The 23,692-nt window shown below is 38.9% G+C and overlaps 1 protein-coding gene across 1 annotated transcript in view; it reads left to right on the top strand.

Moving 5' to 3' along the window:
* The window catches only part of ipo13b (importin 13b), a 67,114-nt gene that overhangs the window by 16,406 nt on the left and 27,016 nt on the right, over positions 1-23,692 (top strand). The window contains exons 2-7 of the mRNA XM_079831623.1: positions 748-873; positions 1,739-2,349; positions 18,397-18,537; positions 20,842-20,983; positions 22,385-22,551; positions 23,287-23,407. Coding sequence (XP_079687749.1) covers positions 748-873; positions 1,739-2,349; positions 18,397-18,537; positions 20,842-20,983; positions 22,385-22,551; positions 23,287-23,407 — 1,308 coding nt within the window. The remainder of the gene's footprint in view (positions 1-747; positions 874-1,738; positions 2,350-18,396; positions 18,538-20,841; positions 20,984-22,384; positions 22,552-23,286; positions 23,408-23,692) is intronic.

Below are 23,692 nucleotides of genomic sequence, written 5' to 3' on the forward strand. Positions count from 1 at the left end.
GTTAAACCAAACTTATTTTGACGGGTTGCCGTGAAGACCTTTTGAGTTTCTGTGTGTTTATGATATGACGGTAGTTTTTCTCAAATTAAACGGTAAAATGCTCATAAAGTGACCCTCAGTGGCTCTGGAGATGACGTTTGTGCGTTTATGTCCTCATATGAGATGGCAGAAATGGAAACATGCGACCTTCTCAAGCGATTCTGAGTGTGTGAGAGTGTGTGTGTGTAAGAGAGAGAGAGGTAAATTAAACCTTGTGTCTGCGGCTGCGCAGATTCATAATCTTTTTGTGGTTTAATATTCACAGACACTAGTCTATATCACCAGATGTTTTCTCAGGTACCAAAATTTGGTACCGTTTGATTTAATGTGAATCGCTACTCGGTAGCACCGACGTAATTCAGTCGATGCCCTTAAAAGTACAGAGTTCAGTACCCAACAGTGTATATATACTGACTAGTTCACTTGAACCTATATTTCTGTGGTAAACTCTGGAATATGTCATTATTCACTGTTATTTGCCCTTCCACCATTTTAAACGCTTTACTTGCAGAAATGAAGGCACATGCATCAGCAGTTGTGAGACCCGGAGATTCACTTTAAAAGCACATACTTTCATATTACGTGTCTGCTAAACTGCCCCACAGAAACCCTGGGGTTAATAAAGCGTTATTAGTTTGCATCCATGTGCTCCGTAATGGCCAGAGTGCAATGTATCACTGTCTAAAACTGTGTCTCTCTTTCTCTCAGGCCCTGCATCAGCTCTATTATGATCCTAACATTGAGAATAAGAATCTGGCTCAGAAATGGCTGATGCAGGCTCAAGTGTCTCCTCAGGCCTGGCAGTTCTGTTGGGTTTTACTGAGACCAGAGAAGGTAAGAACATCCCGTTCTCTTAGCTGCACTGTCTTTCCCTCCTTTTCCATCTCTCCGTGTCCTTTATACTCTAGTTAAATGGGTTGGGAATGCTGTTTCACAATGACTTTTACTATTGCAGCAGCTGCCGTTGCATCAACTATCAACCTCAGTTTTCTATTTAATTTGGTTTCATTTAACAAAAAGATATCATCTGAGTCATATTTCAACTAATTATGTTTTGCATAAAGATTTAGTTTTTTCGCATTGTGATGCCGCAACTTTCCATTATGCTTCGTAATTGCGTTGCAATATATTAAACATCATTAATCTTTTTATAATGAGAATTGATCATTGAAATGCTAATCTTTTTCCTTTTTTTTTGCACAAGTAATTAAAATGGAGGTGCCAAAAATGTGTTAAATTGTCATGAAAATAACATCATAATGCAACAGCGTTAATCATCCTAAAATAGGCTTTGTGCTAAATTGTCTTTTGATTTTGGAGTGAAATTAGACCCAGTTCTTTACAGGATTCATGATATTCACCCAAATAACCTGTTTGCTCCCTAATATAGTTAGGTGATTTTCGTATTTTACCTTTTGAGTACAATTTTTTTTTTTTGAGGATATGGGCATGTCACACCTGTAAAGGTCAAAGGTCACACAACCTCTAAAGGTTACATGTCCATCTGTCGAACTTCAAGTGACATTCATTTTCTCCTTCCTTTACACAATTATTTAGCTTCATTTTTTTATATGCATGTTATTTTTTAAAATTCCAAATAATAATTTATTAAAATAAAATATTCTTTTTCTATCTTCTTCAAGGAATGTATTAAATAGAAACACAATAAAAGACTGCATGTCTTGTTTCATCTCCGCAGGTTCCAGAGATCCAATACTTCGGCGCCAGCGCCCTTCACACCAAGATCTCCCGCTACTGGGGCGACATCCCCGCCGAGCAGTACGACTCTCTCAAGACGCAGCTGTTTTCCCAGATCGCTCGCTTCGCCTCTGGCTCTAAGATCGTCCTTACCCGCCTGTGCGTGGCGCTAGCGTCCCTCGCCCTCAACATGATGCCCGAGGCGTGGCCGGGAGCCGTGACGGAAATGGTGCGCATGTTTCAGGAAGAAGGAGGCGAGGTGGATGGCCGCGCTCGCTGCTTGGCCCTGCTGGAGCTCCTCACTGTTCTCCCGGAGGAGTTCCAGACCAGCCGGCTGCCGCAGTACCGCAAGGGTCAGGTGAGGGGCGCTCTGGGCCGGGAGTGGGCGGCCGTTTACCCTCTTCTGCAGCAGCTGTTACGGCAGCCGGACTCTCCGCCGCTGGTGAAAGCCCGTGTGCTCAAGTGTCTGTCGAGCTGGGTTCTGTTGGACGTTCCTCTGAACGAGAGCGAGGGATTGGTCGAGGCCAGCTTCACGGCGCTGGCAGATCCGGAGCTGTTCGATACGGCTGTGGAGGCCATCGTCAACACCATCTCACAGCCCGACTCACAGAGGTTAGTCTTCAGCGCAGCGCTGAAAAGGGGCAGGGCTACATTAGTCCACTGACATAGTTCACTTGAAGGAGTGAATGAAAACAAGTGAGTGAATTCGGACAGGCGCTGTGTGTACATCGGCTGTATTCTTCAGGGTTTTTCCTGGGTCAAAAATGGTCTTCGGTGGAGGCTGACAGACATGGTCATCCATACACACTAGAGCTGCAACTAACGATTATTTTTTCTGTCGACTAATCTAACGATTATTTTTTCGATTAGTCGACTAATCTAACGATTATTTTTCCAGATTAATCTTATTATTCTTTTTTACTGATTATTGTATTTAAAAGAGGGTAGTGAATTTGTATATTATTTTAACATGAAATCAATGAATGATGACAATATTAATTGTATTTCAGGAAGGGTAGTGTACATAGTATGCCATTTTATAATGAAATATATGAACACAAGAAGCTTTTTAAACATAATATATAATGATACTATTCATCATAAAATGTATACAGAGTAGGCCTAATTAGGAAAAGTTGTTTACTATAGTAGTTGAGTATGATTTACTTATTGATTTGTGTCAATAGTAAACGAAAATGCACTTGTATTTATCTGCAAAAGGTTCACATACAGGAGCTTCCAGCATAGTTTTACTGTATAACTAGTCGTCTATTTTGAAGATACATGTGCATAAACAACGACTAAAGCTGCCAGAAGTTTTTGCCCAAACTTCAAAGACACATTTAAATTATTAAAGCTAGAGGCATATCTTAACTTTAATGTTACTTTAATCATGTAAACTACCTATATACAACAAGTTATTATGCATATGTGTTTGGGACAGAGCGGAACCGGGTCGCATTAACAGGAGATATATGCAGCCCATAATAAATAAAAGCACGAGACGTACTGGGGTCGGAGAAGAACCCCGGAAAATGTGACCGTCTGTTGCAATACACGCGCCACGGTTCAGCTGCGCGAGAGAACACTGGCAGCAGGGTTGCCAGGTTTACACAACAAAACCCACCCATTCATTACTCAAAACTAGCCCAAAACAAGCCCAATCGCGTTTCGGGGAGGTTCTCTGGTAAACATCGCGTTCGGGGGGTTAAATATGTGTGTTTTTTTGCTTCAACCCGCGGACATGAGACACAGCCCGCGGCAACAGTGTAGAAGTAACGTTAGCCCAATTCCGCGGAAAAAAGCGGACTTGGCAACACTGACTGCAGTGTGAAAGCTCCCGCTCTCCAGTCTCCACGCGCACAGCTTCTGCTCTGCCACCGCGTGCAGTGTGAAACCGGCGTTACAGAGCGAACAAAGCACAGTTTTATTCGGCTTCTGTTTAAAGTACTCCCACACTTTTGAATGTCGCGGTCTGGCTTTATATGATAAATGGTCATTTTCACTATGCCCGGGAGCAGAAGCTGCCATTATTCTAGATCTTCTGTTCCATTCTAGAACGTAAATAATGTGCCGCCGACGCGTTTCACGCACGTATTTTCGTAGTCGACGTCATCGACGACGTCGACGCGTCGTTGCAGCCCTAATACACACACACACGCACAGTAAAAAAGTACCCTACCCACGTGATCTGCAAGCGCAATAGAGACAGAGCGACACGCGTCATAATCTGAAGACCACGCCCACCGGGGGGGGGATCGAACGCTCTCCATTGACTTTGCATTGCGTGAGGCTGCCTCCTTGTCATTTTGCACTTATAACAAAAATCAGAACAATGTCTAAAAGCACTATTTTAGTGTTATTAATATACTATTTTTATTAAAATTGTTTTTATCAATACTTTAAATTAGCCTTTTATTATATATATATATATTTATTTATTTTTTATAAGTATTTCTTATTGCTATTATCATTTTTTTTTTTTTTTTTTTTTTATATTGCTATTTAGGTAAAAAAAAATATATATTATATTATTCTACTTCAACTTATTTCAGTTAGTTACCAAGGGAACATTTCTAATTTTAATTTAGTTTTTCATGTAATATTTATATTTTATTTCAGCTATATTTCAACTAACTCTACATATATACCTGCTTGAACAATATGAGATGCATATGCATCTTTAGGAATATTAGTGAATGCAAAAATCTGTACAACGTGATGGAAAGAGAGAGAAAAATGGTCTGATGGAGAGCAAACACAGGTGAGTTGAAAGTGACTGATGGAGAGAGAGAGAGAGAGAGAGATTGGGCAGAAGAGAGACTGAAACAAAGGCAAATTGAAACACAGTCACATCAGAGGAGAGAGGGAAGGGGGGCGGCGGCGGCAGGTTTATTTCAAGGATGGCTGGCGTTTCCATGGAGACAGAGCGAGGGAGCGATGTCTTACGCTCTGGTTGGTACAGACACGGCAGGAGCCCACCCCTTCCCCCCTCATTGAAAGCAAGAGCCAGCGGATGCTGAGGACGGACCTTTAGAGGTGAAAGCATCCTTGATTGTGGGAAGCTGGTGGTACGAGGTTATAGTCTTCTGCCCTGATGGAGACAGACAGTTGTCCAGCGCTCAAGTCCTTGAGTCTAATGCTGTAGTTTAATAGTGTCTACAGGTGTCTCACACACAGTTACGGCTGAATTCACTTCGCAGTGCATGAGGGCTCTGATTAGGACGGCTGACCTTTAGAGGGAGCTTTTGATTTTTCATGGGAAGTTTGTGCAGCAGGGCTGATTGGGAGAACAGCATTTATTTGGCAATAGATTCTTATTCATTGTATTTTATTTTATGTTAAGGGCTGGCTTTTTTTTTTTTTTACTAAAGTTGAAGTATAATTTGGAATTGGAATTTTAATTTAATATGATTCATTAATATATTATGAATGTATTTGATTGATATTTTATAATTAAATACAGTATTGACAAGAGAAAAATGCTTGCTGCACTTGGCTGAATAACTTCATTGCTTTAATAAGCGAACATTAACGCAAAGTTATGCATATTAAGAATCTCTTCGGCTCATTTTAATTACGTACATAATTAAACTGTAAATTAATTCCTTTTCAGTCAAACTCTGACAGCGTAGAGTAATTATTGATCAGTATTATTAAAATATGATTTTGTAAATGCATCATTCAGTTATTTCTCTTAACCCTCTAGCCATTTTCGTTTAGGGGTCACGCTTGCCTCCTTCTCGCTCCTTTTTTTTCCCCAAGAAAATCAATATAATATATTTTTGTTCAATAATATTTTTGGATTATTATTTAGAATTTTGACCGGCTTTTATGATACTATGCAATATTTACGCAACTTTTATTAGCTATTTTTTCCATTCTAATTCATATATTTTGTTTAATTATTTTTAAATAAATGCAATATTTCACATTAAAATATAGGCCTTTATAATACATTTTAAAGTGGAAATAGTGCCATCTGGAGGCGTTAAAAAATAAAAACGTAGCTCCCGATATAAATATATAGAGAGGCTTTTGGATTCTCGTTGTTTTTGTTAGATAAGTATCAGGTTTTGCATTATGATTACAATGAAACATTCAAAACAAAAAAAGGGAACACATGGAAAGCATTTTTGTTACTCGTATTTGATCATAAAAAAATTAACAAAAATACGGATGGATAGCGATAATTCAAAATACTTTATACAAACATTTTGCAATTAATTGCAATTGATTTTATTCAGTTTAATTCAATAATTGCAGTCTCTGATGCAGTCTTACCTGTGTGTGTGTGTGTGTGTGTGTGTGTGTGTGTGTGTGTGTGTGTGTGTGTGTGTGTGTGTGTGTGTGTGTGTGTGTGTGTGTGTGTGTGTGTGTGTGTGTGTGTGTGTGTGTGTGTGTGTGTGTGTGAGTGTGAGAGAGAGAGAGAGAGAGGGCCTCTTTGCATTTTTTTTTTTCATTTATTGATTATATTTAACATATTCTCAAAATTTGCTCTGTTGCAGTCTTACCATTTCATTTCTCTGTGCGTGTGTGTGATAGTTTAGAGCAGGCATTCTCAACCCTGGTCCTCGAGGGCCACTGTCATGCAGAGTTTAGCTCCAACCCTAATCAAACACACCTAAACCAGCTAATTAAGCCTTTCAGAATTAAGGATCAAGAGCCTAAACTCTGCAGGACAGTGGCCCTCGAGGACCAGGGTTGAGAATGCCTGGTTTAGGGCGTTTACCTTGTTTGGTTCGGATTTTCTGACTTTTCAGTTTGGTCCGAATCAAAATTACAGGTGTGAAACCTCCCCCGGACCAAACAGACGAAATTTGGTCTGACAAAAAGAGGTCGTCTCGGTCCGGATCAAACTGAACAAAGGTTCGGTTCGTTTCTAGTGTGAAAGCATTTTCTGTATGGTTCAGACTTTTAGACCATTTACAGGAAGTTCCTGTTTGTGTTTAAATATTATAATGTTATTTTTAATTTCAATCTAGGCTACATTGATTATGAAAAGTGAAAAGATGCGCAATATGTCAGAAGACAGAAGGTCAGAAATGATTTTGAAAGAAATTTTGTATGATTTTGCTTAGAAAGTCTTTCTTTAATGTGAATTTCGTTTCGTATAAATTGTATCTTAATTTTAATCAACGGTAATCAGATAATTGCCTGGATTTAATAAAGCAAATGAAGCAAATAGTCTATAGCAGACAATAATCGCGGGAGCGATCACATGCTTTACACATGAACTGGAGCGCGTCTCAAATAAACCGAAACTCAGCAGGCTACTCGTCTCACAAAAATGAGAAATATGTGTATATAAAGTTTGAAATGTCCACTTTTAAACGTAACGAAAAGAAAATAGTCAAGCAATGCGCACTGTTCAATAGTGGCAACGATATGCGTCCGTTCATTCATTCTTGTCAAAGACGCTGATGTCAGACGCACGTCCGTTTACAAACCAATCAATGTCCAGATGCCGCCCACATAGATGATGACGAGTGGACGCAAGTGCGTCATCTAAAGTTCTTTAGTGCGCTCGCATAATTGCAATGTGAAACTAAACCAAAACCGAATGTATAAAATGTATCAAAACATGAACCTCGGTTCGGACCTTGGTGCAGACTTTCATGTGTGAAAACGCCCTTAGACTGCTGCCTTCTAAGGGAGCATCCTAACTGCTAGAACAGGGGTTTTGAAACCATATTGTCTGAACCAGATATTAAAATACAGATTTTCTCCTCATTGTTGTCACTACTAGAGCAAGCTCCTGATTGGTTAACGCGGCGCGAAATATCCGTCAAAGTTCAGATTTTTCAACTTGAGCGATTCAAAACGCTCAATTCGCGTCCTTCGCGCCGCGTCCTTCGCACCGCCTCAATCGCGCGAATCGCGCCGCAGAATGCCATTTCGCGTCTCTGCATTGACTTAACATGTAAATCGCGCGAATCGCGTCCGGTGTGAACGCACCATTAGAGTGTCACTCTTTCACTGCTGTGCACTTGCTGTTCACAGTGGCTGATTTTATAGTTTGTCCCACCAAAAGATTCTCTGACTTCTCGTATTTTTTTTTGCATTTCCCGTTAATTTCCTATGTCTGTTAGCCTAGAAATCTAGACGCACCCTAGCAGCAGTAAATGTAATTTGCAGCCAGGGTAGTCTATCAACTCTCCGTTAGCGTGCCAGCTGGAAAAACCAAACTCTGGTCAGGCCAATCACATCATGTATAGAGTCGGTGGGCGGGCTTAACATAATGAGTTGCGGCGGTTCCGCGTGCTACTTGTAAACAAAGAAGCTGGCGAACAGCGGTCTTTCGAATCGGCTTTGGCCGCCACTCTGGAAGACTTGGAGTTAAGCTTTTCTTTGAGAAAAGAACAAAGAATGGCACTGAAGTCATTCTTAAGAAAAGAAGATGTGTTCGGAGTTTTGCCGACCGGATACAGCGAAAGTTTAATCTATCAACTAGCTCCGCTTCACCTTCTTCATGCTCTGGTTGGTTGTAGCTCTATCCTATTGAAAGACAGCCGTTTACCCCGCCCCTCAGATTGAGCCCTGCCAATGGTGTGTTCCCAGACCCAACATCTTGATATGGGTCTTGTTTGTCTCATTTTTGACCGCAAAATAGTTTTTTAATATATCCGAAACATGTACATGGCTATTTTGTGTGTTCACATTGCTAATGTGACAAAAGTCACAAGTGTCATCCCATTCCGATTAAGCAAAAAAAGGTAAATATTTTCAGTAATTTCTGACCGAAGAGGCCAGATGGTTAAACCAGGTTTTACAATATAACGGTTGCATGTGATATTATTGTTTTTTAAGCTGTTTTTTCCCATTAAATGAGCCAGATTAGTCTCCTCCCTCGGGCCGTGTGTTTGACACCCCTGTTGTTGACAGACAATTGATTTGATGAGTAAACGCATGGACAGCTAGCGTGCGAATTTTAACTGTCAGCTGTCATATTTTGATCTGTTGCTGAACGTGTAAAGTCTGTAGGCCACTCGTAACCGCTTGAATCTCATTGTGTGGTGCTTCGTGTTCAGTATGGCAAGTGTGTCACCTGCTCTTAAAGGTCATATCAATGATTCGTCATTGATTTTTTTGTTGTTATTCATTTCACCTTTGTCCTTTTCTCCATCATGCCTGGTGCCTCGTCCTCTCTCGCTATCCTCTGTCTTCATCACCCCATCGCCTCCTCTCACTGTTTAAACACATTACAATCAAGCCTCTCGGGAGGATGCCATTGGACCAAATGCATCCTGTTGCCAGGCAACTCATTTCATCTGTCTCCTGGTGTTTGAGGGTAATTGCACAGAGAGGCAGAGGGAGCGTCTGTGTCCGTAGAAACACAGTGAGATGGCAGAATTCAAACAAGGCTAGAGAGTTAGAGGTGAGAAAATAAATCTGTGTTCTGATAAATCAAACTCAAACTGGTCAGTCTGAGAGCCATGACAGCACACACAGAGATGACAAACTCTGAGCCTGAATGTTGCAGTTATGCCATATGTCAAGGTTATTATTTTAAAAAATATTCGGAAGTAAAATGATTAAATTTATATTGTGATTTACTGAAAATTGCACACTAGGTCTTGAACCATGCATGTGAGCAGTAGCGATGTCTGATTTGTGAATGAATGTGTGTATAGTCACTCTTGGCTTCGTCCACTTGAATCCGGATACATTTGGAAACTCTTCTTTTTCTCTTCGTTTTGGCCTTTCTTCCACAATGAGGCTTTCCACTTTCTTCTTTTTTTGGAGATTCTCTTCCAAGCGGATACTATATATATATATATATATATCTAGCTGTCATTCTACCTATCTGTCTAGCTGTCGTTCTACCCATCTATCATTCTATCTGTCTGTCTGTCTGTCTTTCATTCCATCCATCCATAGATCCATCTAGCTGTCATTCTACCCTTCTATCGTTCTGTCGTTTTATCTTTCATTCTATCTATCGTTCTATCTATCTAACTGTCTGTTTCTCTCGTTCCATCCATCCATCCATCCATCCATCCATGGATCCGTCTAGCTGTCGTTCTACCATCTATCGTTCTATCTATCTTTTTATCTATCATTCTATCTATCTTTCTATCGTTCTATCTATCTAACTCTGTCTCTCTCGTTCCATCTATCCATGGATCCGTCTAGCTGTCGTTCTACCATCTATCATTCTATCTATCTTTTTATCTATCATTCTATCTATCTTTCTATCGTTCTATCTATCTAACGGTCTGTCTCTCGTTCCATCCATCCATCCATGGATCCGTCTAGCTGTCGATCTACCCATCTATCGTTCTATCTATCGTTTTATCTATCATTCTATCTATCTTTCTATTGTTCTATCTATCTAACTGTCTGTCTCTCTCGTTCCATCCATCCATGGATCTGTCTAGCTGTCGTTCTACCATCTATCATTCTATCTATCTTTCTATTGTTCTATCTATCTAACTGTCTGTCTCTCTCGTTCCATCCATCCATGGATCTGTCTAGCTGTCGTTCTACCCATCTATCGCTCTATCTATCTGTCTGTCTCTCGTTCCATCCATCCATCATCCATGGATCCGTCTAGCTGTCGATCTACCCATCTATCGTTCTATCTATCGTTTTATCTATCATTCTATCTATCTTTCTATCGTTCTATCTTATCTAACTGTCTGTCTGTCTGTCTCTCGTTCCATCCATCCATCCATCCATCTAATGTTGACTGTTGCATTTTAGACCATACCAGTGAGAGTTGGGATATTGTGCTAATAATATCAGTGACCTTTTATGATGATTTACACTTGTGCGGTGAGATGATTTTAACGTTTCAAAGGTGTCAGTGTGGATGAGCAACTTTCGGAAAATACTTAAAAATGCAAGCGTGGACAGAAAACAGTTTGAAAGAGAAACACAGTTTTTAAATATATACAGATTAATGTGGACGTTGCCTTTGATTTGCCCAACATTCACCATCTCAACACAAACAGGTGTGCTGTGACATTTTCCTGATGGTGTTGAAAGCCCTTCTTGACCTTGAGTGCAGTGTCATTGACATGATTATTTATTTATTTAAAGCCTATTCTAGTAAAAGGATCTTAAAACTAAAACTCATAAATAAATGCACTCTGCAGAGCCACAGCCTCACCAGCCATTAGATCGATGAAACCTGGAAGGACAGGGTCACACTGACAAACAAACGCAGCACTTTAAAGGGGACATATTTTCCATCTAGGGATGGGTCAGGACAAATTCACTAGCCGTCCAACAACCAGCTAGTTTATCTAGATTTTATTAATATATGATCTTTCGGAAATCATTCTAGTATGCTGATGTGCTGATCAAGAGACATTTATTATTATGATTCATAGTTTTCACGTGACGTGACGAAAGCCCACCTGGAGGGCAAAACCAGGCTTTCCTCCATTGCCTGCCAGTCATTTTTACTAGGTTTGTAGTCAGGATTAATGTAGTAAGACATTGATATTAAAAGAACAAATTCAATACACCTTATTGAGGATGCATACTTTGTACAGAAAAGCAGATGAACACAATTTTAATGCAACACATGGTTTCTCGTTAAACGTTTTTTCCCCCATCGAAACCTATTATAAACAAAACGTGTTTCGTTCATATTCTTGGCTCATCTACTCGCCTCTATATAGTATGCGTCATCAAAAAGGTGTAAACTGAATTTGATCTTTTAATATCATTGTTTTAGTACATTACTACTAATAAGGGTGGGTTGCACTAATAAGGATTCTTTAGCCTGGTGTCAGTTCACCCTCCGCCAGCTCTATAATTCGAACGTTTTTACTGCGTAATTAATCTGTTTAAAATTAAGTGGTGCAACAACTCTATTTAAAATAAAACCCATATCAACACATTTTTGTTTTAAGATGGAAATTTGACAGGCTTGTGCTGCAGTTCAATGAAGTTCTATGGCGGTTTTGCCCTCCAAGGTTCCACGACAGTCACATGACTGAAAACTATGAATCAATGTTAAAAACAGTAGGCCCACCCGATGCAATGTGGCGCCAGGCGCTACACAAGTGTTTTTTGCCAATTTCAGCGTGACACAGTTATCATTTTCATGTCCAGTGCCACGTTGTTTAAATGGCAAATGCACTCGCGCCCATCTGTTCACCCATGGACATGCTGGTCTGAAAACCAGGTGTGTTCAGGTGCATTGTTGGTGTGTTGCTATTTTGAGGAACTGAAAACGACTGCGCCATTGACCAACTAAAACCTGCTCTAAAGTCAATAGCGCAGTATTTTTTATGTATATTTTATTTATAGGGTGCGTTAGTAATATGCCTACAGGCGGGTGCACAACATGCATACACACACACACAGGGACACGCAGCAGCTCACACACATTTTTTAATTTAAAAAATAAAAGGATTCCTCTCTGGAGAAGCGTTCAGTCTTTCCGCTCACAAATTCCACCATGTAAATAGCGAATCCAACATGGTGTGAGCTCAATTGTCTTTTTAAGGGAATGGGAGATGAGAGAACGATTGGTTTTTTGCACGTTACACCCAAAACACACCCATGACTCAACCCTTTTGGACCATTCGCTGGGCACGTCGACCATTTTTCCTGTCGTTAAATTAGCAAATGTGGATTCGGACATGCCCTAAGCTCACTTGCACCGTTAGATCGTTAAAATTGTGCCTAATATGTGCTGCTTCATGTTTTCGTGGAAACTGTGCTTTTTTCAGGATTCTTTGATGAATAGAAAGTTAAAAAGAACAGCATTTATTTAAAATGGAAAACGTTGTAATTTTTTTTTATCGGTTTAATGCATCCTTGCAGAAGTATCAATTTCTTTGCATTTTCCAGCCTTTCATTGTTGAGTGCGACTTAAAAGATTCAAAGTTTCCATTGACTAGAAATTTCTATAGCACACTGAAAAAAGAGAAGCTGCACGGCGTGAAATGACAATGCCAAGCAGAAGATATTTAATATATAATAAATTAATGGAAAGCAGGATTTGAAAATGAGCATGTTTATACAATAAATAGATTGAAGTGTAATCATTCATTTCAGTATTTAATTAAATAATATGTCATTCATCTTAGATTATGTTTTAATGAGCAATTTGTGCATTCTGTGTTTGCTTCATCTCTGAAGGATGTGTGCAATACTGCATTAGAATTTGGACAGAATCCTGTGTCTCTGACTGAGCATAAGGTTTCAGCCTGCCTTTTGGAACGGTTGGTTGCCGGAAATGCCTTTAAATGCTGCCAACGTGGGTTTTGGAACAGAACTTGTGTTTGCATACTACATCAGTATCATTCTTGTTTTAAATAAAGAGCAAGAAATATAATCTTTTCCATGATATGACCCCTTTAAAAAAAAAACATGAGATCCTTCAGTGTTTAGTGTGTGCTTGGCAGCCATTCTTTTCCTTCAGCACTGCAGAAACTGGTTTTAAATTGTGAAACATCTCTTTGGTATATTGTACGGACTATTATCATATCATCGTATTACATCGCACTCTGTGTAATATCGCCTCATTTAGCATAGTCTCAGAGGAAATGAGCATTTGATCCTGTTTTGTCGTGTGATCTTCAACAAATGTTTTTGTTAATTACATCAGATTGCTGGAGGTGGAAGGATTTATTAGGGGTTCAAGTGTGTGGCGCTAAAACCCTATTGTAATTTTTACATTTTCCAAGGATAAGCATTCTCCCCTAAAAGTGATTGGACAGACCAAACCGTAAGTTGTGGAGACTTGAAACGTTGAGGGCTGTTAGGACTCAACAGCGGTCAAAAGTATGAAATGGCTTGTAACTCCTAAACTGTCAACAGATTTTTTTGTTTTGTTTTGTTTTTTTAAACCTACTTTTGTGAACTAGTCCTAGATTTTTGGCCCGAATGGAACCAAACCAGTGCAGCAAGATTCTCTGGAGTCTGTTTGTTAATAGTTTTCAAAAATTATGTTATGAAATTTTGGTTCAGAACGTTCGAAGTGGGAAGTGGGAGCTGCTTTTACTAAAATGGCTATAACTCGTGAACAAAATTAGATATTTGCGCCAAACTCTGCACACCTATGTAACAGCTCATTCTGTGGTCTCGTTAAAAAGGACACCGCAACTGGCCACTCGTGGTGCTATAAAATGGCTTTAACCACACAACAGTTAGGCCGATTGACTTGAAAATTGGCATGCAGTGTCTTTGTCCAGGGTGCTCATTTGTCTATGAGGACATTGGCGTATCTCAAAAGGCATGGTCTCCATCGGCAAATGAATTTTGAGCATCTGTTGACAAGGCTAACGGAGGCCGATCGGAACGAAACTCTGTATGTGCCATCGGCACAATGCCCTGAAGGATTCTGAGAAATTTTGAGCCAGTTCTTTCACAGGAGTCACCTTCTCAGACTCCTGAATCCTAGCCGAGTCCAACGATACTACACTTGCCAGGTTTTGCCTTATGGTTTGTGCAACAGTGTGATTTAGCGCTTAAAAAAACTTTTTGAAATATCTTCGAAACCTCTAGTCTGATCGAGACGAATGCACCGCAGGAAATTCGAAAACATGGGTCGACTCGATAGCTAAGCAATAATGGGCAAATGTCAACAAAAAAAAAAGTTATGCTCTCATAAATATAAGTGTCTATAACATCAAAACTAAATGAGATATTTACACCAAATTTTAAACGCATATGTATGGGCACAAAAGTGGTGGAGATCGTGAAAGAGGTGGTGCTATAACCTTTACAAACCATATTTTTCCTTTGTAAATTCCCTGTATTGGCTGTAAATGTTTTTTTTCTTTTATCGAAAGTGGTTACATGATTGCTAAATAAAACAATATATTTTTATGCATGTGCTTAAAGGCCTTAAATGCTTGAGCCCCGATAATTGCTGCTCACAGCTCGCAATTGTTTGACTCAGACATGTAAAAAAAAAAAAAAAAACCTTTGTTTTTGCCTTCCATCTGAAAAAAGCCTAATAGATGAGTGTTTAAGGGTGTGTCGCTGTAGATTTTAGTTTCATTAGGATGTTTGCCTTAATGAAGCGCTCTTTAATGCCACAGAGCCATGATCTCTGATGTGTCTGGCGAGCGCTGAGCCTCAGACTAGACCGTAATGAGCTGGTGTTCATACTTTTTCTTTGTCCGTACCTCGTTAACATTTCCACTCGTGTGTCCTTCCTGCTGTTGACACCAAAAGGATGAGATGAGACCGAGAGAGAGAGAGAGAGAGAGGGAGAGGGAGGACAGATTGTTCCAGAAGCACTGAGATGGCAGCCTGGGTGAGGAACATGACAGAAGTTTATGTGGGTATGAGGTAACTGGGAATGAGCAGAGCGTGATGATTTGAGAAGAGAAGAGAAACTGTACGTTGTACAGATAAAAGTTAGCGTTGTGTGTTTGTCGAGAGAGCATTATGGGAATGTGTTTAGAAGTAAATTAGTCGTTCTACATATACAGCAAAACATCATCACATGAAGTTACTGCATTAATAAACCTTTCGTTTAGTAATTTTGTGTTATCATGGTCAGGTATTAGCATTGAAGTCAACATGAACCAAAATTGAGCTTATTTACTCTCTTAAAGGGATAGTTCACCAAAAAAAAGAAAATTCTGTCATCTATTACTCACCCTCATGTCGTTCCAAACCCATCAAATGTATGTCTATTCGTGGATCAATGTTTATTAGGGGTATAAATCAGACATTTTTTCACTATACAATCCAACATTGATTCTCTTAGCCAGCTATATGATATTTTACGATACCTCAACATAACACAATTACGATTTGATTAGACTTGGATTAAACCGCTCGATTCATATGTACTGATTTTACATTCTCTTTATGAATGTTTTGAAGCATCAGTTTTGGTTGAATAGACATTCAGTGGAGGGACTGAAATCTCTCAGATTTCATCAAAAAAGATCTTCGTTTATGTTCTGAAGATGAATGAATGTCATATGGGTTTGGATCGACATGAGGGTGAGTAAATTATGACAGATTAAAGCATCACTGTGTAACTTTAGCCCCTCTAGCGAGTGAAGCATAAAACTAAGTTCCAGCAATTTTTTGGTAATTATGTGGGTTGTGATTTGGCTTTGCTCTTCTGCACAAATGAATCTGATGGCTTGAGGCGCGCCAATGTGCTCTTGGCTACAGATGATCGACTTATCAGTGCGAATATCACTAACAACATCAAAACTCTCTCGATAACGAAAGACAGATATCTGAAAAAAATGTCTCATGAAAAAAGTAAGTAGCTTTTATCCCATTGTTTTGACTTGGTGAAATCCTTTGTTTTAAAATGTCAGTACAAAAGTTTTGGCAATGCTGACATAATTACTGCAGTTCATATCAGATAACGGTGGAATCTATAAATTGGCCAGGCTATGTTTAGGCAAAGTAGTAACTGGTTTAGAGATTGGCATTGTTGCCAACATAACAATTGTCAGTGGACTGCAATCTGACGCAATACAAACTATGTCGATTTGTGTTTTATTACTGTCACTTTCCCTTTCTGCTTGCAAACTCTTTTCGGTTCAAGATTCAGTTGTGGCCTGACCTTTTTTTCTTTATTTACACACATGACATGTGTTGTCAAAAGTACCAACTGCGATACCAAGTCGGTACTGGAATGTAAAAAATGTGACGATTTGAGCGTTGTTGAGAGGAACCATAAACACCTCTGATTGCCCATTGTGCTCACACGCTCATCCAATATGTCTGTGATTGGCTACAATGATAAGCTCTTCAAAAACATGCTGTAAATATACATCAATTACGCTTACACAGATACACACGGGAGCGTTTGAATGCAAGTGTCTATTAGCCTACCGGTCTGCTGGTTGACGCCTGTAGTGTTTTCAAACACTCCCGCTTTCAAAACACTTTCAAACACTCCCGCGCGTTGATCATTGTAGCCAATCACAGACACGTCCGATGACCGCATGTGCACAGTGGCCAGTCAGTGGGAGTATGAAGTCTCTGCGGAACAAACATTTCTAAATTTGTAGGTGTTTTCAAACTGATGGGTGTTTATAAATCACACAATGAAAATGATCCCCTTCACCCGACCCCACCCCTAAACCCTACCCACACTGTAACGTGGGCAAATCAGGTAACGCAGTGGAAACCGCCCCTATGTGTGTGGCCTCACCCACTGATCTGTTAACTCCTATTACTATCACAGAGATGTGTTTGGGATTCCAGCTCAACAGTGTTTAAAACGTCCCATTTTTTATAATTTCAGTACCGATTTGGTATCGCGGTCGGTACTCCAGCACTAACGCGTGGGTAAATGATGAAAGTATGCAGTTTTTTCCGGGAAATCCATCATGAGAGTTCTAAAATATAAATGATAATTAATTATAGGCTTATCATAGTGACTTTGGGTGAGGCAAAACACGGTTTGGAATAGAGGTCGACCGATTCACCGGTTTTGCCGATTAATCGGCACCGATAGCTGATTGGTGGAACAAACTGGAGCGGCAGAGACGGGTGCGCTGTTATTACACAGTACAAGAGCTCTGAGAAGGGTCTGTTGGCATGATATAGCATGAGAGCGGCCTCTAGAGGCGAGAAAAAACCCCTCACGTGTGTTGTTTACATTACCACGTGAGGCTGCACGCTGAACGGAGAGCACACGCTGCACAGATGTTTAAAACACTATCAATACTATGAAACATGTATACAGAACACTACAGTACTTGTTGATTCATTATAAAGTAATTAATTTCTTGACTAGATGCTGCATTAACAGGTAAATAACAACAGTGTGTATGTTTGTCGACGAGACTGAGAGGACGCTAACATTAGCAGTACCTCAAGCAGTTAAAATAATGTGATAAAAACACACGCAAGTCTGACCCAAATGTTGCACATATAAAATTAGTGACGTGAGAACGCAAACTGTATTGTCATGCTGCCGACAGAAACATAAACAAAGCAGAAGCGGAATTAGTTTTTTATTAGATAATCTCTTTCTAAAAAAGCAGACTGTTTGGATTTGTATGAAATGGTAACACTACAATAAGATTCCATTTGTAACATTGACTAAGGTTAATAAATGCTGTGGAAGTATTGTTCATCGTTAAGTATGTTAATGTCAACATTAAATTGTTTGAATTTTGATCTGTTAACCTTGGTTAATGCATTATGAACTAACATGAATGATCAAGGTACAATTGTATTGCTCATATTAATACATGCTGTAAAAATGTATGCATATAGTTCATGTAAGCTAATACATCCTTGTTGCATAGGGACTTGCATAGTGTTACATATGAAATGTACATGCATTTTTCTAGATTATAGGTAAAGAAACAAATTTGACCTGTAATATTTTAATGTTTAAATTATTTTCTGAAGAATTTATGTTAGAACTTCTCATTTTAATATTCAAATGTATATGTTTTTAATTTAGCACATTTTCAAAGTTCAGCACTGTTTTAATTATGTTTTTTTAAATCCAGTATCCATTTTAAAAACTATCGGTCGATTAATCGGTTATTGGCAAGTGCGGTCCAACCTAGTTATCGGTATCGGTAAAATCCACTATCGGTCGACCTCGGTTTGGAAGATGGTTTTATGATGTACTTGCTCCTTCCTTATTTAAATTTCTTTTTAAGTTTCAAACAAAAAACTGTTACTTGTGAATCTTTAAATGTGTTGCTAATGTGGTTTCATGTTGTGGCTTGTGTCCGTATGTTTCAGGTACGTGAACACACTCTTGAAGCTGGTGCCGCAGGTGCTACAGCTACAGGAACAGTTGCGAGACGCCGTACAGAATGGAGACATGGAGACGTCACACGGCATCTGTCGGATCGCCGTCTCTCTGGGAGAGAATCATTCAAGGTATAAAATAATTAATAATTAATTATAAAATAACAATAAAATAATTGACTGTATAAACCTCAATAAAAATCTTTTGTAACATTATAAATGTCTTTACTGTCACTTTTGATTAATTTAATGCATCCCTGCTGAATAAAGGTGTATTTTTTAAAAATAAAATAAAATAAAGAAAAGAAAAGAAAAAGATCTTACTGTCCACAAATATATATAATATATATATATATATATATATATATATATATATATATATATATATATATATATATATATATATATATATATATATATATATATATATATATATATATATATATATATATATATATATATATATATATATATATATATATATATATATATATAATCAGGGCTTGACATTAACTTTCTTGCTCACCAGCCACTGTGGCTAGTGGTTTTCCAAAGTTATTAGCCACTCAGCATCCTCACTGGCCAAAATTTTGACATGGGAACCATGGGGAAAAACTGCTATAGATATTTTTTATATGATCTCATAACTTGGCAGCAGGAATATTAGGCTGCTGTCACTTTAAGACCGGACGCACAGATCTATTATACTGTTACACATGTGTGTTCACTTAAAACAGAGCTGACTGTGTTTACGCGAATACTCACCAAGACCGATAATTGACATTATTTTTGTGTATTGTGTATTTACTGTTTGAGTGCAATAAGCAGCGAAAACAACTCAATTTAATACTGAGAGGCAGCTTTATGTGTCGTACTTTGGGTGTGAGCACAAAATCTGTGGGAATGAGTAAAAGAATGCGCAGTCCACGTAATACCACTGCAAAATTCAAGCCTTGTACCAGTAACAATATTGATCAGGAGCAAATGAAACAAGTGAGAGAGGGGAGGCAGGTTTGTGTGATACTTGCTGTCGGAGAGATGAGAAAGCGGAGCTGGTATCTTGCATCTATTCTGCTGAAAATGAGTACTGGAAGCAGTTCAGATATTTCAGTATCAATATGTATTGAACATTTCAGATGCCTTTTTAAAAGACTACAGTTGAAAAATGTATATATATATATATATATATATATCTCATATTCAACCTGCCAAAGTGGCTTTTAGGGCTGGGTAAAAAAATATATAGATTTCTCGATTTTATTCGATTCTGATTTTTGTGAACCGATATCGGTTCTTAAATCCCAAGAATCGATTAGTCATCCTGTTTTCAGTTAATGAATGAACAGAACTTTGTAGAGCCCCTCCCATCCAATAAATCGCAATAATCTTTGTGCTTTGTTGCTTTTGATATTAAACAAAGTCTCAGATATTATGTCCATTTTATTACGAAATGTAAAAAATAACAGGTTTTGGTGCTGTTTAATGTGGTGTGACAGATCACAGTAGCTCAGCTCAAGAGAAGCGGCAGCGCACAGCTCATGTGAACGGGTCATCTCCTCCACTTAAATAGCAGTTACAGCATGAAATAAACATTAATGAGCGTCTGAAGGTATGTTAAAAGATAGAGTACAACGTACTGAAATCCTTATCACCTCACAAGTAATCACTCAATCAGTGTTTCAACCGGGGAAACACATCAGTAAAGCAGCTTGTGAACAATATGTCATGTTACGTCACATTCACCTCAGAAAAACCATATCCAGTGTCCATTAACTCGTTAGTCAGCTAGAAAAAGTTACTCTAGAGAGGAGCATTTTAATAAATATATTCACCACATTATATAGGCTAGGCTATTCATTATAATTTTTCATATTCTTCAATATCAATGCATGTTTGAATAAATCTGTCAAGTTTTTATGACAGCCACCATTTAAATGTTTATATTTCAAAAAACAAATTGGAGTAGAAATATGATTATGTAATTGTAAAGTTAGTATTATAATTTATTATTATAAAACATCCTTGAGTGTAATTTTTGTTTGTATTTAAATCAGTTAATTTTAATCATCAATATTATAGGCTAGTCATGGAGTACCAACTGACTAGTTGATAGTGAGCATTAGTTACATTTACATTTATTAGCCATGTACTGATATATGTCCACAATAATCAATATTGAATTGAAAGCTTGCGAATGGAAATCGAATCGTGAAATGTGTGTAAATACCCAGCGCTAGTGGCTATAGTAGGAGTGACTGCGTTACACGCCACTGCTGAAATACACCCGCATTTGTCTGGTTGGCGGGTGTTAATGTCAAGGCCTGTATATAGATTAATACTGGTATGGTCAATATGTTGTGTATCCCTAATGATAAAGATTTTCTGATATGACGTAGTGCCTGTGTGATGAAGGTCTCTTCTGCTCTTTTCTATCAGAGCTCTGTTGGAGCAGGTGGAGCACTGGCAGAGTTTTTTGGCACTGGTGAATATGATCATGTTCTGCACGGGCATCCCCGGACACTACCCTGTCAACGAGACCACCAGCTCTCTCACACTCACCTTCTGGTACACACTACAGGTGGGCTTCACTGCTGAGATCTTAAAACACACTGCGTCTCTACCTACAGTGTGCATGTATCCGTTCAGTGCCTCCATAGTGAGCAGGTGCAACGATTAATTACTGCATTTTCCCCACAAATCCAGCACTCATTGATGATAGTGATGATAAATGGATAGACGGATATTGTCCAAATTAAAGTCTTAAGTTCACACAGAAGACGGTTATAGGGCCCTATAATTCACCTGGTGCAATGCGGCGTTTTTTTGCTAGTTTCAGCCCAACGCAGTTTTCTTTTTCACGTCCTGCACCACGTTGTTTAAATAGCAAATGCATTTGTGCCCATGGGCGTGCTGGTCTGAAAACGAGGTGTGTTCAGGCACATTGTTGGCGCGTTGCTATTTTTAGGAACTGAAAACGACTGTGCCATTGACCAACTGAAACCTGGTCTAAAGTCAATGGTGCATAATTTTTTTTATTATTTAAAGGGCGCGTTGGTTATATGCATCTATAGGCGGGTCCACAACACGCGTACACTGTGCTTATTACACACAGGGATGCGCAGCAGCACACAAACATTTTTAAATGTTAAAAATAAAAGGATTCCTCTTTGGAGAAGCGTTCAATCTTTCCACTCGCAAATTCCACCATGTAAATAGCGAATCTGCCATGGTGCAAGCGCAACTGGCTTTTAAAGGGAATGGGAGAGGAGACTCTGATTCCCAAAACACATCCATGACTCAATAGGAGAATAGGGGCAACCCATGCGCCGGGCGCGACAACATTTTTTCCATAGTTAAACTAGCAAAAGTGGATTCCGACACACCCTAAGTGCCCTTGCTCTGTGCACTTCAGACCATGCGCTCAGATCATTAAAATTGGGCCCATAATGTCAGTTTAGGACTTGCTATTGAATGATAAATGACTTTGACTTCAGTTACCTGTCCATACTGACATGATTTAAAGGGATAGTTCACCCAAACAATTTCCCCAAAAAACTCTAAAGATTTATTTTCGAAACACAAATAAAGATGTTTGTAATGAAATCTCTAGGCCTTTATTATTTGTATTGTGTTGACTGCACTAGTGTCTTTAGTGGAGGTTTATTGTTTGTTTATTTGTTTGTGTGTAATTCTGCAGCAGTGATGGAGAGTCTGTTAGAGACATTGAACCGTCCTTCACACGGTATCTGAATATACTCCTGTGCTATGTGTTTACTGCAGTGTGTGTCACGTGTTGAATATTCAAGAATGTCCTTTGCCTGTGTCCTTGCCTGTCTTTACAGTCCACATTAGCTGAATAATTTATGGCTATGTTTATAGGTTTAAATCCAGCAGCAAAACTATTGGATTATGAATGTTCCATTCGATTTCTCCATAGAGAAATAGAATATTAACAACTTATAAACTTTGTGTGTTTCAGGATGACATCATGTCGTTCGAGGCAGAGAAGCAGGCTGTGTATCTGCAGGTCTACAGGCCCGTGTATTTCCAGCTCGTAGACGTTCTGCTGCACAAAGCGCAGTTCCCCACGGACGAGGAGTATGCTTCCTGGTCATCAGACGAGAAAGAGCAGTTCAGGATCTACAGGTCAGTGTGTGTGTGTGTGTGTGTGTGTGTGTGTGTGTGTGTGTGTGTGTGTGTGTGAGTGATTCATTTTCTCATGGGCCTTTTGTAACATTTTCTTCTACACTCAGCAGTTTCATGTTGGATTTGCTGAATTGGCACAGCAGACAATGTTGCTGTTCTTATTCAGAATGTGCAAAATTAAATATTACACATTTAAATAATATAATTCGCAAATAAAATGTCTTTACATATTTAGTATAATAACATATCATATAAACATTTAATAATACTTGAATACTTAAATATTTAATATGTGTGTAGCTAAATATTTTCGATTTAAAGGGATAGTTCGCCCAAATATTACTCAAAAATTAAATTTACTCACCCTCAAGCCATCCTAGGTGTATATGACTCTACCTTCAGTCGAATACAATGGGAGTTATGTCCAGGCTCTTCCAAACTTTATAATGGCAGTGAATGGCAGCCCAAAATTTGATGCCCAAAAAAGTGCATCCATCCATTATAAAAGTAATCCACACGGCTCCAGGGGGTTAACAAAGGCCTTCTGAAGCCAAGCGATGGGTTTGTGTAAGAAAGATATCAGACGTAGCATAAGCATTTTGAACTGCGAGAGGTATTACACTTTCTTCATAAGTTGAATACGGAAGGAGATCTGGCTGAAGCTAGATATTTTACTTTATAAAGTTTTAAATATTTTATACTTTTTATAATTTCTGTGACGTTTGACTCTTTTAGGGTGGATATATCTGACACATTGATGTACGTCTATGAGATGCTGGGAGCCGAATTACTCAGTAACCTGTACGAAAAACTGGGGCGACTCCTCACCAACACGGAACAAACAACAACATGGCAGGTCCGAAAACAATGGATTCAGTTTTAATTGTTTTTGCTGTTTTATTAAACAAACAATGCAAAGGGGCACATTGCTGGGGCTGCACGATTCATTCAAATAAAGCCGAAACTGATATGGCTTCGTGCAACTATGGGTTGGCAAATTCTTTGATTTTCATTAAATAAATATATGCTTCTTGTTTAAGAGTGAAGCTCAGCTCTGTGACTTTTTTTTTTTTACACAAGAGCAGCTCATGATCTGGTGCTTTCAGTGTCTCAGAGCGGCTCGGTTCACAGAAAATGCGGA

Source organism: Gobio gobio, assembly GCF_949357685.1.
Source record: "Gobio gobio genome assembly, chromosome: 12".
NCBI lineage: Eukaryota > Metazoa > Chordata > Actinopteri > Cypriniformes > Gobionidae > Gobio > Gobio gobio.